This window comes from Fonticula alba (genome assembly GCF_000388065.1).
Source record: "Fonticula alba strain ATCC 38817 unplaced genomic scaffold supercont2.1, whole genome shotgun sequence".
In the NCBI taxonomy this organism is placed as follows: Eukaryota; order Rotosphaerida; family Fonticulaceae; genus Fonticula; species Fonticula alba.
This window is the reverse complement of record NW_009242971.1, coordinates 3,493,551-3,505,528: the sequence shown is the minus strand read 5'-3', so window position 1 is coordinate 3,505,528 and position 11,978 is coordinate 3,493,551. Positions and strand designations below refer to the sequence as shown.

The 11,978-nt window shown below is 63.1% G+C and overlaps 3 protein-coding genes across 3 annotated transcripts in view; 1 reads left to right on the top strand and 2 right to left on the bottom strand.

Moving 5' to 3' along the window:
* Positions 1–808: 808 nt before the first annotated feature.
* Positions 809–7,305, top strand: H696_00752 (hypothetical protein; the record flags this gene model as incomplete). Its single annotated transcript, XM_009494636.1, has 22 exons — positions 809–824; positions 912–988; positions 1,101–1,301; positions 1,417–1,554; positions 1,655–1,786; positions 1,870–2,226; positions 2,331–2,552; positions 2,662–2,979; positions 3,152–3,403; positions 3,507–3,570; positions 3,715–4,091; positions 4,215–4,364; positions 4,526–4,629; positions 4,762–4,916; positions 5,002–5,150; positions 5,256–5,332; positions 5,478–5,581; positions 5,701–5,812; positions 5,889–6,185; positions 6,334–6,524; positions 6,662–6,780; positions 6,859–7,305. The coding sequence occupies 22 exons, from the start codon at positions 809–811 to the stop codon at positions 7,303–7,305; spliced, it is 4,059 nt and encodes a 1,352-aa protein (XP_009492911.1).
* A 55-nt stretch (positions 7,306–7,360) lies between these two features.
* On the bottom strand, positions 7,361–10,268 carry H696_00751 (hypothetical protein; the record flags this gene model as incomplete). The annotated part of the gene is made up of 9 exons (XM_009494635.1): positions 7,361–7,808; positions 7,929–8,352; positions 8,473–8,552; positions 8,673–8,786; positions 8,915–9,148; positions 9,253–9,446; positions 9,529–9,598; positions 9,678–9,743; positions 9,837–10,268. The coding sequence occupies 9 exons, from the start codon at positions 10,266–10,268 to the stop codon at positions 7,548–7,550; spliced, it is 1,875 nt and encodes a 624-aa protein (XP_009492910.1). The 3' UTR covers positions 7,361–7,547.
* Positions 10,269–11,839: 1,571 nt separating this feature from the next.
* H696_00750 (hypothetical protein) overlaps positions 11,840–11,978 on the bottom strand; it is a gene marked incomplete at both ends in the record, with an annotated part of 3,355 nt that continues 3,216 nt past the window's right edge. The window contains one exon of the mRNA XM_009494634.1: positions 11,840–11,974. Coding sequence (XP_009492909.1) covers positions 11,840–11,974 — 135 coding nt within the window. The remainder of the gene's footprint in view (positions 11,975–11,978) is intronic.

Genomic DNA, 11,978 nt, shown 5'->3' with positions numbered 1-11,978 from the left:
CGGCCTCCGATCGGTCCATATTTCCCGCCTTCCCTCCCAGCGCAAGAGAAAGGCCGGGGGCCTCGGCGCCCAGTGCCGCGGAGGCGACCATTTTTACCGCCCTCTCGCGGAGCCGGGCCAAGGAGACGCGCCGCGCCTCGGCCTCTCTCCCCGCCCCCCCCCCCCCCCTTGCCCCGCACGCCCGCCGGCTGGCCGGTTCACGGAGCAACCCCCCGCCCCGCCGGAGAATGGTGGGAAGTAACGAGCCCCTGCCAGCGAAGGGAAGATGCCACGAACCCCACGCGTATATTGGGGCAGTGATCACGTCGCGATCACACTCACGCATTGCGACACACGTGTCGGCGGCCATGTCGCCGCTTTTCACGGATCGGGCATCGGCGCGATCCGACCCGGCCTGAGCGCACGTCCCCCCGCTCGGGCGAGGAGACAACGCGCGCCGCGAGAGAGCGAGAGAGAGAGAGGCACAGAGAACGGGGGACAGGCATTGTCCGTGTGACTTTTGGTGGATTGTGGCGCGGGTCTAGGCAGTCTGGATGTAGATCGCACTGGCCTCTTTTTAGACACCCCCCTTGGCCCTCTTGAAGCCCGGCGCCCCCATTCGGCCATACTGTTCCCCCTCTCCCCCCCCTTTGTGCTTTCTGTCATCCTTCTTGCTGTGCTCTCGCCTACGGGGGACCCCTCGCCCAGGCCACCTCGCCGTCCCGCTTCTTTCCGTGCTTCCCTGCCCCGGTCCCTCTCCTACGCTCTCGCCACCCCGCCGCCGGGATAGCCTGCTTCCCCACACCCAGGGAGACATCGAGGAAGCAAGATGAGCATCACCGATCGTGCGTTCGCCGGTGTCCCGCACCTATTTCTTCGCACGTGCACGCGCGCACGCACGCGCGCACGCACATTCCTTGCATCTAACTCAGGACCAGAAATCTGCGCGGCTCTTACGGTGGTCTATGCCCCGACATCGTCGAACACTGACCGGCGTGCGGCCAACGAGGTGCGCCCCTCCCCCCTTCTTTGTTCGTGATGCTCTCCCCCTTTTGCCGGGGTGTCACATCCCCGTCTGACCATCCGCTGATGTTGCCGTCAACTTGTCGCCCGCTGTCCAGTTTCTGGACCAATACCAGCGCACGGCGCCCCTCGACCAGGCCCTAGCCTTCGCGGCCTTCTCCGGGCTGGCGTCCAATCTGCACCTCCGGCACTTCGGCTTGCACATTCTCGAGTCGGCCATTCGAAGTGACCGCTGGACGAGCCTGACCGATGCCGAGCGCGGAGCCCTACAAGCTGGCGTTCTGTCGCTGATGCGTTCGGTGTGTTACTCTTCTCACTTCTGCCCTCGCCCTCCTCCCCCCGTGCGCGCACTTTCTCCTTCCGATGCTTTCGTGGCCCGTATTAACCACCCTGGCCGATCGAACCAATGTCCAGGGAACCGCACCTCTTCTGGAGGAGCCTGCCTACATCCGGGAAAAGCTGGTCCAATGCGCGGCGGACCTGGCCCGGCGTCAATGGCCCCAGAGCTGGCCCGATCTTTTCCCCCAATTGGAGGAGCTTTTTGCCTTGGGCGTATGTGACCACCACCTGCTCGCTGCTTGCCCTGCCCTTTGATGTTGACTTTCTGCTGGCCATGTTCACCTGGGCTCCTGCTCACTTGGGCGCTTGTTAGCCCACCCAAGCCGAGCTGTCGCTCGGCGTCCTCCGCTGCATGGGCCAAGATGTTTTTGATACATACGAGGGGGCGTCCTCGGCCCTGGCCTCCATCGATGCCAGCCGTCGGCGCGATCTCATGCAGGGCATGGTGTGTTCCCGCCCAACCAGTCCCTTAAGCCGCCGCTGTCGCCGTCGCCGCTTGCCTCCACTAACCCCAGATGCACGGCGCAGATTGCCACCGCCGACCGGGTGATGAGCTCGCTTGGAGGCATGCTGAGCAATCATCTGTCCGCATATGCCGGGATCTTGGCTGCCGGTCCACTTGGCACAACCCCGGACCTCCGCGCCACCGCCGACACGCACTATCGCATGGCGCTTGCCCTGCTCGGGGTTCTGGCCGCCTATGCCCCCTGGGTGCCCTCGCCGCTGCTCTTCCGGGATCTGGCTGACTCGCGGCCCGCCGGGCCCGACAACAAGCACCCCCGGCCGGAAAACATTGTCGGGCTCATTTGCCGAGCCCTGGTCCTTGCGGCTGACATCTCCACGTCCACCATCCTCGCCTCGACACAGGAGACCAGCCTCAGCCGGGTGCGTTTGCCCTCCCCGCCTGTCGATGTGCCTCCCTTTCCCCCCTGTGCCTCATGCTGACGCAGCCTCACCTTCCCACCTGTCTTTCTCCATGCTCCTGGAAGGCCGCCACCGATGTTCTCCTCTTGCTGTCGACGCGCAAATTGTCGCCCAGCGTCACGCCCGACCAGGCGGCTCTCCTGCATCCGGGTGAGGACGCACGTCATGGCTTCCTCCGCTTGCTGGACGAGCTTCCACTTTTGCGCCAGTGTCTGGCCATCTATCGCGCCGGCGGAGCCACCGACCCCGATAGCCCGGGCTACCTGTTTGAGAAGCGCATCGCCATGGTATGTCATCCATCATGCGCCCACTTGGCTTTGCTTCCCTTCGTTGGCCCTGCTTTCGGGACCTCGTCCGGCGCTGTCTGCTGACACGGCCCCGTCCATTCGCCCGCAGGTCCTGTGCAATTTCGGCCTCAACCATCTCCTGGTCAAGTCGTCGGTTGATCTGCCCCCGGCGCCGGCCCCCTCGTCCAGCGCGTTGACCAGCTCGCGTATCGACGAGTTCCACCTTTTGGCCCTTGATCTGTTCGCGCACCCGAGCCGGCTGGTGTCGTCCATGCTTTCTCAGTATTGGCTGGCTGCGTTGCGAGCCCTGGCCCAGGCCCTCGGCGGCCAGGGCCCCGTTCTGTCGCCGTCGGTGGTCACGGTCATTGGCAGAATCACCCCCCTCCTGCCGGGCCTGGCTTGTGGCGCTGCTGACAAGGTTTTCAAGGTTCGGGCTCTTCCTTTCTTTTGCGCTCGAAGATGCTCCTTTTGGCCGACTCCCCCTCCCCCCCCCCTCCCCGCCCTCTCGCCCCTCCTCTCTTGCCGCGCCATTTGCCTCTCCGCTCCCTGCCCCGCTTTGTCGCCCCCCTGACAGGCTGTACGCATGCATTGTCCCACAGATTGGCGACCCGGATGCCAATGTCCCGGATGCCACCGGGGCTTTGGCCGCACCAAATCCCTTCAGCGGAAGCTGTCTCTTCCCTGTCCTGGTCCCGGGGACTGGCCTGGCGCCGACCACATTGCACCGGGACTGGTGCCTGGCAACCGCCTACTCAGATGCGGACTTCGACTCGACTTCCGAGTTCCAGAGCTTCTTCTCGGTCTACCGGCAGTCGGTGCACGATATCATCCGCACCCTGTCCCAGGTGACAGTGCGTCCTCTTTGTCCCCGTGTCCCTGGCCTCTTTTCTCGCTTCGCCTGTCCTGTTGGCGGCGCGCGCCCGGATGCTTTCTAACCCCCCCTGCCCGATCTAGCCCATGTCCACTATCCAGGTGTGTGGCGAAATCCTTGACCGCCTGGCCCGGACGAATCTTGCTGGTACTTCGAGCCCTGTATGCCGCTCCGACACGGTGATGATTCATTACTTACCCTCATCTCCCCCTCCTCCTCCTCCTGCTCCTTCCCTCCTTCCCTCCTTCTCTCTCTCTCTCTCTCTCTTTCTCCCTGGCCCGCGGGATATAGATCCCACCCTTGGCCTCTACACGCCGGATCCCATCATGTGGGAGGGGTATTCTTCCTTTTTGGAAACCTGTGTCTTGGGCCTGAGCCCGGCCATCTTCCAGGATGGCTCCTCCGCTGTCAAGGATGAGCCCGGGCAAATTATCCACCTGCCGATGACTCCCCTGAGTGAGTCGCACTTCGTCCAGCCGCCGGTTGGCGTTTCCTTGTCGGCTGACATCCGGGCCGGGTGCCGGTCTTTGTTGACTTCCCAGCACCAAGCGGCTCTCCGTCTCCAAACCCGCTGCCCTCACATTCTCACTCGTTTGTTGGGCCTGCACCCGCCCTTCCACCGTCTGCTGGCCCTGGATGCGGCGATGCTGCCGCCGGTGTTGAATTATGTGCGCCTTTTTGCTTTGCTTTCCCGCGCCCGCCCGCTTGTCCCCCTCCTGCCCTTCCCTTGTCCCACGCCGACATCACCATCTAACCGCGGCCTCGCGCCGTTGGCTCCGGGGGCGGGATAGTTCTTCGAAATGGTGACCTTTGCTCGGGGCGATGAGACCGGTGCCATTGCCACCGATGACTGGCGTGTGTCGGAGGATGTGTTGGCTGTCCGCCGAAAGGCCTGCAGCTCTCTCCTCCGCTTGGCCCTTGATATCCCCATGTCGTTGGTGGTGTGTGCCTTTCCTCGTTCCCCCGTGTCCTTCCCCTCCTCCGATCTCCAAAGTGCTCTTCCGGAAGCGGTCGTTCGCGGTGGGTCCTCATTAACTCTCCTTCCCTTTCTTCCCCCGCCCTGCTTCTTCGCTCTGCTCCTCCTCGATGTTTCAAACGGCAGCCCCTCTTTGGATCGCTGCTCGATCAGGTTGGTCGGCTTGTCAGCCAGCAGCTGGTCAATGATGCCGAGCAGACTCTCCTGACCGAGTCTATCATTGTCATCGGGTGTGTGCCTGCTCTTTGCTCCTGCCTCCGGGCTTGCATTTGTTTGGTCTCTTCAGTCACATTGACCTCCCCCTCCGCCTTGCCTCCTGGGTCGTGATCTTTCCTCCCGTCATCGGCCCGCTTCCTGGACAGCCTGCACCACCCCGATCGTGCGCAATTCGGCGCCCTGATTGGCTCGCTGCTGCAGGACCAGCTGGCAATCTGGACCAGCCCAACCACCGGCGCGCATCTCTCCTCGACCGAAAGCTTCTTCACATTCCTGGGCATTTCCTTCCTCAACGGTCTGGGTGTGTCCCTTTCCTCCTCGCCACTTGCCGCTGTCGTTTGTTTTTCTCCCCCCCCACCCCCCCTTTACTGACCACTTTGGATCAGTTGCAACCGGAACGGCACAATCCGCCGAGACAGATCCCTCCATCCAGCGTTCTTGGCAGAAGCTTGTCGCCGAGCGTCGGCGGGTGTTCCTCTCTCTGTCGCTATTGACGTCCATTCTTCGCCGAGTCAATGAGTCCTCCTTCGTCAGGGTACCTGCCTTTGTTCCTTCTTTGGCAGGCCTTGCGCCCTGCTTTTCCCCCTCTCCTGTTGCTTTCTGACACAAGTCGTGACCCGCCTCCGCCCCCGTCAACAAGAACGCTCCTCCCGGATCCGCTCACCCACTGGCGTCCTGGATTCCAGCTATGATTCCGCCGCTCTTCTCCCTGGTCCGGTTCGTGGATCCCCTGGTTTCTTGCATCACGAATGTCAACACATCCGTGCACACACACACACACACACACACACACACACACACACACACACACACACGTGCCATCCCCCCCGTGCATGCTTTTCTCCGCTGACATGGCCTGCAGGTGTCTCCACGCCATCCGTGATCCGGCTTCCTGGGAGGCGATCGCACCGGCTATCCGCGATCCGATCCTCCAGCTGAGCGAACTTGAAAAATCTCAATTGATGGGTTTGTCCAAAGCCTTCCTTCCTCTTCCAGCGCCCCTTCAATGCGCCCAATGTGTCCCCTGACATCGGCCTCCGCCCCCCTCCTTTACTTCGCTTCTCTTTTGGCCCGCTCACACTCAGGCCACTCGACCGTGTCCGAGTACAAGGATGATGATTACCAGGGCCGCCGGTATCTTTTCGAGAATCTGGTCGACTCGGTCCGACTGCTGACCTCTCACAAGCCGCTACTGTGGTACGCCCGGCCCGTGTCGTTTCTCACCCCACTTGCGACTCGCCCTGCCCGATGCTGACTCGCGGCACCTGCGCAGCTACAACTTCCTGGCGCAGCTCGTTGGCACCGGATCCATATTCTATGACACGCCGATGCTGGTGCAAGGGATGCATGAATACATCTTCCGGCCGGACCTGCTCCAGCATCTGGATGGACGCTTCCTCCGGCATATGATCCTGCTCTTTGCGCGGGGCTTCCTCCAGCAGGCGCCATCCAGTGAGCAATTGCGCCAGGTGGCCCTCCCCTCCCTGGGCCCGTTCGTCACCTTCATCGGGGGGCGAATCACCAGCGACTGGCAGCGCCTAAGCCCGGCTCTGCCCTCGGTTACTGAGGGGTGCGTCGGCTGCCCATCCACTGCCGCCCGGCCAGCTTTCTTGTGGCCCTTCGGCCGGCTCGCCCCCAGCCCCCGTCCCCCTCCCGTCTTCCCTCGCCCCCAGCCCCCGTCCCCCCCCCCGCTAACCTTTGCCTCTTGCCGGATGCAGCGACGACATGAGCTTCCTGGATGATGCCGGTCAGGGGGACTTCCCGGAAGACGTGGATCTTGGGAATCTGTCTGACACGGTGATCGAGCTCAAAATCGTCGTCAATTTGAGCCGGGCCTTTGTCGAGTGGATGGCCTCACTCATCGGACCGGGCGCTGTTTCTGCGCCGGAGTCGGCCCCTGCGCCCCATGGTATGACATGGCACCGTCTTGTTGTCTCGCCTCAGCCCCTTCCTCCATCGCCATGCCTGCTTGTAGTTCCCTACTAACGGTTGCCCCTCGCCCCCCCCCCCCCGGTCTCTTCCCCGCTGGCTTGGGGCAATGTTCAGCCCCGGCTTCCCCGGCCGAGATGGCACGCATGCTGCTGTCGGATCCGGCCGCCTCGAGGGCGGTGGTCACTTGCCTGATTGCCGGGTGTGCCGAGTGGCGAGATGGCCGCTGCTCAAAGGTGTGCCTCAATTCCCTGGAGGCCTTGGTCTCATGGTGTCAGGCGCACCGACCGCCCTATTGGCCTGGCATCGCTCAGGGGCTCATCCAAGCGGCGCTCAGCACCCTTCATAACCCCTTCCTGGTGCCAAACCAAACGGACGCCGTGGCCTTGCTGACGAGCGTCTACGCGGCCGGCGTCGCCGCCGGGCCTGATGACGGCTTGCTGTTGGATACTTGCCGTCAGACGGTGTCCGCCGCGGCGATGGCCGCCGGGGTGTCCCTCTCTCTGCCTGACCTGGAGGAGGCCCTCCGCCGGGCGGCTGCCTCGAAGCCCCGGCAGCGCACCGCCGTTCGGCAATTCTTCGCCCCCATGGTCGGGCGCGAGATGAGTGAGATGTTCCGCGCGAATGCCAAGATCACTGCCCTGCCGGAGAAGCTTTTCATTCGAACCGCACGTCTGGCCGCTCGCGAGCTGTCGGACCACCTGCTCGAGCAGGCTGATCAGCAGGATGCCGGTCAAAGCATGGCCAGCCTATTTGGCTAGCCGCCACATGGAGCGTCACCCTCTTCGCCCATGCCTCTCGATGTCGCTTTCTCTCTCTCTCTCTCTCCCCCTTTCCCCCGCCTCCCTCCCCCTCCCCTTGTAAGTGTACCTCCCTTCTGCTCATGGGGCTGGCCTGTCGCCTCCTGCTGGGTCCTCCCGTTACGGAGCGAAGGAGGATTGCACAAGACACGTGTACATTTGACACATTTCTAGAAACCCCTTTCGAGGGTGGCACAGCAGCATCATGACGATCCCTTTGGCGGGCCGACGCGCATGGCTATCCCACCGCTGAGGGCGAGGCCGTGCGCGATTTGGGTGAACTCCTGGAAACGTTCCCGATGAAGGCGGCTATGACGGACGTGCTCCACCAGCCTCGGCCAAACCTCCTCGGGCGCCTCAAAGGTGTCCAGATCCTCGGGCAGCTCCTGGACAAAGGATGTCCGACAAAGCCAACATATGGCCCGTTGGGCATCGATAAAGTCGAAGGGGTCCGGTGGCAGGGCCTTTGGCAACAGAGGAGGCAGATGAGTTGAGCAGTCAGGAGAGGGGCACCAAGAGGATGAGAGGGTGAGCGGGGCGGGAAGAGCAGAGGGCCACCAGAGAGGAGTCAAAAGTCAACGCACGGAATAGCTGGCACAAGGCTCGGAAAGGCGTTCGAGCTCCTCCAAGTCTTCGGGCTCCGGCTCGGACTCCGGCTCGGGCTCGGGCTCGGGTTCGGGCTCCAAGTCGGGCCTAGGGGCAAGTTCGTGGCTGGCAGCCCCTTCAGTCAGCAGTGGCAGATTGGACTCCAAGTCCGCGCAAAGGAGGGCAAAGTCGGCCTCGAAATCGTGGGCACCCCCGGCAGCCTGGCCGTCGGTCGCAGCCGAGGCCGTGTCCTCGGGCAAGACCGACCCCTGGGCTGGGGTATTGGTGAAGCCGGGCGCCGGATCGGCCGCGATAGCCGCTGCCCCCGGGTCGGCGGCCATGACACTGGAGGTCAGTGGACGGAAGGGCTCCATCACCAGCGATGGGTCCCAGTATTGGCCGCCTTCCGAGCAAAAGGCAAATCTATGCTCGAGCAGCCGGGGCGAGGTTGTGCAGAGAGTCAGCAAAGTGGCCCTGACCGGCGGGCGGGGGGAGACAAAGAAGGAGCGAGTTGGAAGGAGGACGGCAATCGGCAGGACGCACTGGGGATTGGCAAAGTAAAGGCTGACAGACTTCCCGCTGATATCCAGGCTATGTGTCTGAGAAATGAGTCCCGAGGCATGCTAGAAGGGCAGGGGGAGTCCATCATCAGAGTCAGTGGAGGCAGGCAGAGCGCGATGGGTGAGTGAGGAGGAAGAGCCGGAAAAGAGCAGAAAAAAAGCCCCCAACAAAACCCAGCGCACATCAACCGAGGGGAACTCCACAACGGCAAAGCCAGCTGATGTCCGAGTGGTAATGTCGAGCGCCAGGAAAACCGCCTTGACTGGGATGTTGAAGGGGCGCAGGGACTCGCAGATCTGGGCGACAGTTGAGACGGGGTCAGATTCGCACGCCAAAGGGCCAGCATGTTGCCCCAGGGTCGGGGCTTTTTCTTTCCCTCTCGAGCATGCCCGACCCTGCCGCGAGGACCGAGCTGGCAAAGTACCTGTTCCTGGGTTGACAAAACATCCAGGCCCATGAGCAGGACAAAGGAGGTGGGCTCGGGCCAGGCGTCGCGAGACCCGTCGTTGATGAGGACATCCGCGCCGCCGTGGGCGCCTCGGTCATCGAGAGCCAGCATGGCCTCCTGGTTGGAGGCGGCTCGCTCGATGTTGCTTTGCTGCAGAGTTGTAAGGCAGTTGACGCAAGCTTGGGCCCAGCGGATGTTTTGGGTGCTACACTGTGGGAGATGGAGCCAGTGGGTGAGCAGTCAGTCATGGCTTGGATGGTGTGCTTGTGGTCCTGCCGCCCCACCGGTCACGGCCCGGGGAGCCTGTCACGCACCCGGAAGCAGCGCCACGGTTCGGAGGGGAAGTCCTCCGAGGACATGTGGTACAGCTTGGAGTCGGGCGAGATGGCGTCAATTTGGCGGAAAACCCAGTCGGGGCCGAGGGCCCCCGAATCGGCCCAGGCATCATACAAATCCTGGGCCTGGTGGACAGAGCGCATGTGCAAGACAGCTCGTCCGGTAGGGACACCTGAATGCGCGTTAGTGTGCCAGGAAGCATGGGTCGAGGGGGGGGGGGGGGGTCGGTTCCGGGCAAAATGGCGGCAGCATACCAACAAGCGTGCGCTCAACGATCAGGTCCACCCAATCAGACACGCCCAGGGAGTTCAAATGATAGGCAACCTGTGTGTGTGTGTGTGTGTGCGTAGGTGAGAAAACAGCAAACATATTGGCCGGTGGGCGATGGGCAGTCCTGACGAACCTGTTCCTCCTCCCACATGGCGGGCAGCCCGATCAGGAGCATGCTCCGCGAATTCAAGCTCTTGAACTGAACCCGCGGGATGGGGGCCCATCAAGGGAAAGGCGAGATGGTCAGCGAGCGGCCCACGGCCAGTGACGGGGCGCATGGCAAATCATGTACCAGTGGCGGCGGAGTAGGTGACCGGTAGCGATGGTATCGCCGAGACGGGCCCCGATACCGGCGGCCGCGCTCGGGCGATGGCGACCGCGATGGCGACCGTGAATAGTCCCGACGTCTGTACCGGCGTGGCGACCAGGACCTGGACCGGGACCGGGAGCGCGAGCGGGACCAAGAACGCGAGCGACACCGGGACCGGGACCGGGACCGAGACCGGGACCGACGCCGAGAGGGAGACCAGGATCTTGACCGGGAACGGTTGCGAGAGCGCGAGCGCGAGCGCGAGCGAGACCACGATCGGTCACGGCGGTCCGGCGACGGCGATTCTCCCCGCCGCCCACGGGAGCCGCCGTCCCTGCGGCGCCCGAGCCGGCGCGGGGAGTCATGCTCCGGCAGGGGCCGATACTTGTCGCGGAGATCGACGGGGTATGGCATCCCGAAATGTGGACTCGGTGAGGCGAATGGCTGACCGTCAAGGGGGCGATTAGGGGGTTGGCGAAGAAAGGCACAGGTGGTCGGGGGAGGGAGGGGGACGAATGTGGGGAGGGCGGTAATTGGGGTGGTTCCTGTGATGCGCCCTCGACGCCGTGGGCCCTGATGAGGGGGTGGCTTCGCATCTGCTCCTCTGAACATGGGCTGCCGTGCTAGTCGCCTTGCAGGCTGTGCGGCCCCCCCCCCCCCCCCCCCCCCCCCCCCCCCCCCCCCCCCCCCCCCCCCCCCCCCCCCCCCCCCCCCCCCCCCCCGTGTCCCGCCCCCCCCCCACGCACTCGCACACGAACATGCAGACACGCGGCCGCACAGAGGGTCCTATCCAATTCGGTGCGCGCCGAAAGGCCAGAGGGGTCGGACGCAGTTCGGGGGTTGCTGTGTTCGATTGGCGCCTCTTTCGTTGGCATGTGTGGCCGTGCATGTGGGCTAAATGCCCGCTATTCGGGCGATCTTTCTCTCATCAATCATGGCACCCATTGAGGAGGGCCTATGCTCCATGTGTGTGTGTCCTCTCTCTCTCTCTCTCTCTCTCTCTCTCTCTCTCTCTCTCTCTCTCACACACACACACACACACTTCCTTTCCTCTTCCCCCCACCCCCTTTCCTTTTTCCCGCACCATCCCTCTCATGTCCTCTTCTATCTCCGTCCCCACCAGCCCCATCAGTTCCGGTGCAGGACCAAAGCGGCGCTCGAGTATCTATTGCAAGCCCTGCTCAGGACACATTTCCCTGGACTTTCTTTGTTGATCTTCCTTCTCCTCCGGTGCCTTCCAATGTCTGTCGACGATGGAATGCGACCATGCTTCCTTTTGGTGAAGTTTACGGGCACACACATCTGGAGAGAAGGAAGAGGTCTATTGCGGTGGGGCCATATGACGAGGGATTCCCTTGAGGCCAGTGCATGTCGCTTGCATTGCACCCTTCTCGCCTGCCTAACACACCTAATGCATGCTCGCGGGCACACGGCCGCTCTCCTCCTTCCTCCCCCCCGCTACGCCCTGGCTTTTCTCAGACTCCTCCTCTTGCATCGCTTTCTATAGTGGTAGATCTACACAAAAATTCTGTTGGCTATCATGAGATCATCATGAGGCTCTTCGCGCTGTTCCTCGTGGTGTGATGGCGTGCGCTTCTGACGGCATCCGGCACAATGTCCCGCGTGGCCGACTGCGTGCCCTGGGAATGGGGCAATCACCCGCATAGGTTCGCATTTTGTCATGCCAGGGGGGAGGGGGGGGTGGGGGGGTGGGAGGGGCGGCGCCGGCAATCAATCTATGGGGGGTCCCCCCCTCTGGAAAATCGGGATGTGAGGCGTCTCCCCTCCTCCACCCCCCCCCCCCCGGTCTTCCTCACCCCTACCGGCGTGTGCAACATGCCACCCGAGGGACATAGCAAGACGGTGCGCGCGCGAAAGAAAGAGCCGGCGGGAGGATGGTACGCGGGTTTGACGCCAGGTAAACTGGGACCATAATATCGCCCCGTTTCCCGGGACACCCCCTCGCATCGCGGGGAGGCACACAACTAGCTGGTGACCCTCGTCCGGTCGAAGGCGACCAAGAAGACGGCGATGGCCGAGATAACGACCAGGAAGCCGCTGACGCCGATCCAGTTGTAGGCGAAGTTCTTCACGGCATTCGGGTAGAACATCTCCAGGAACTGG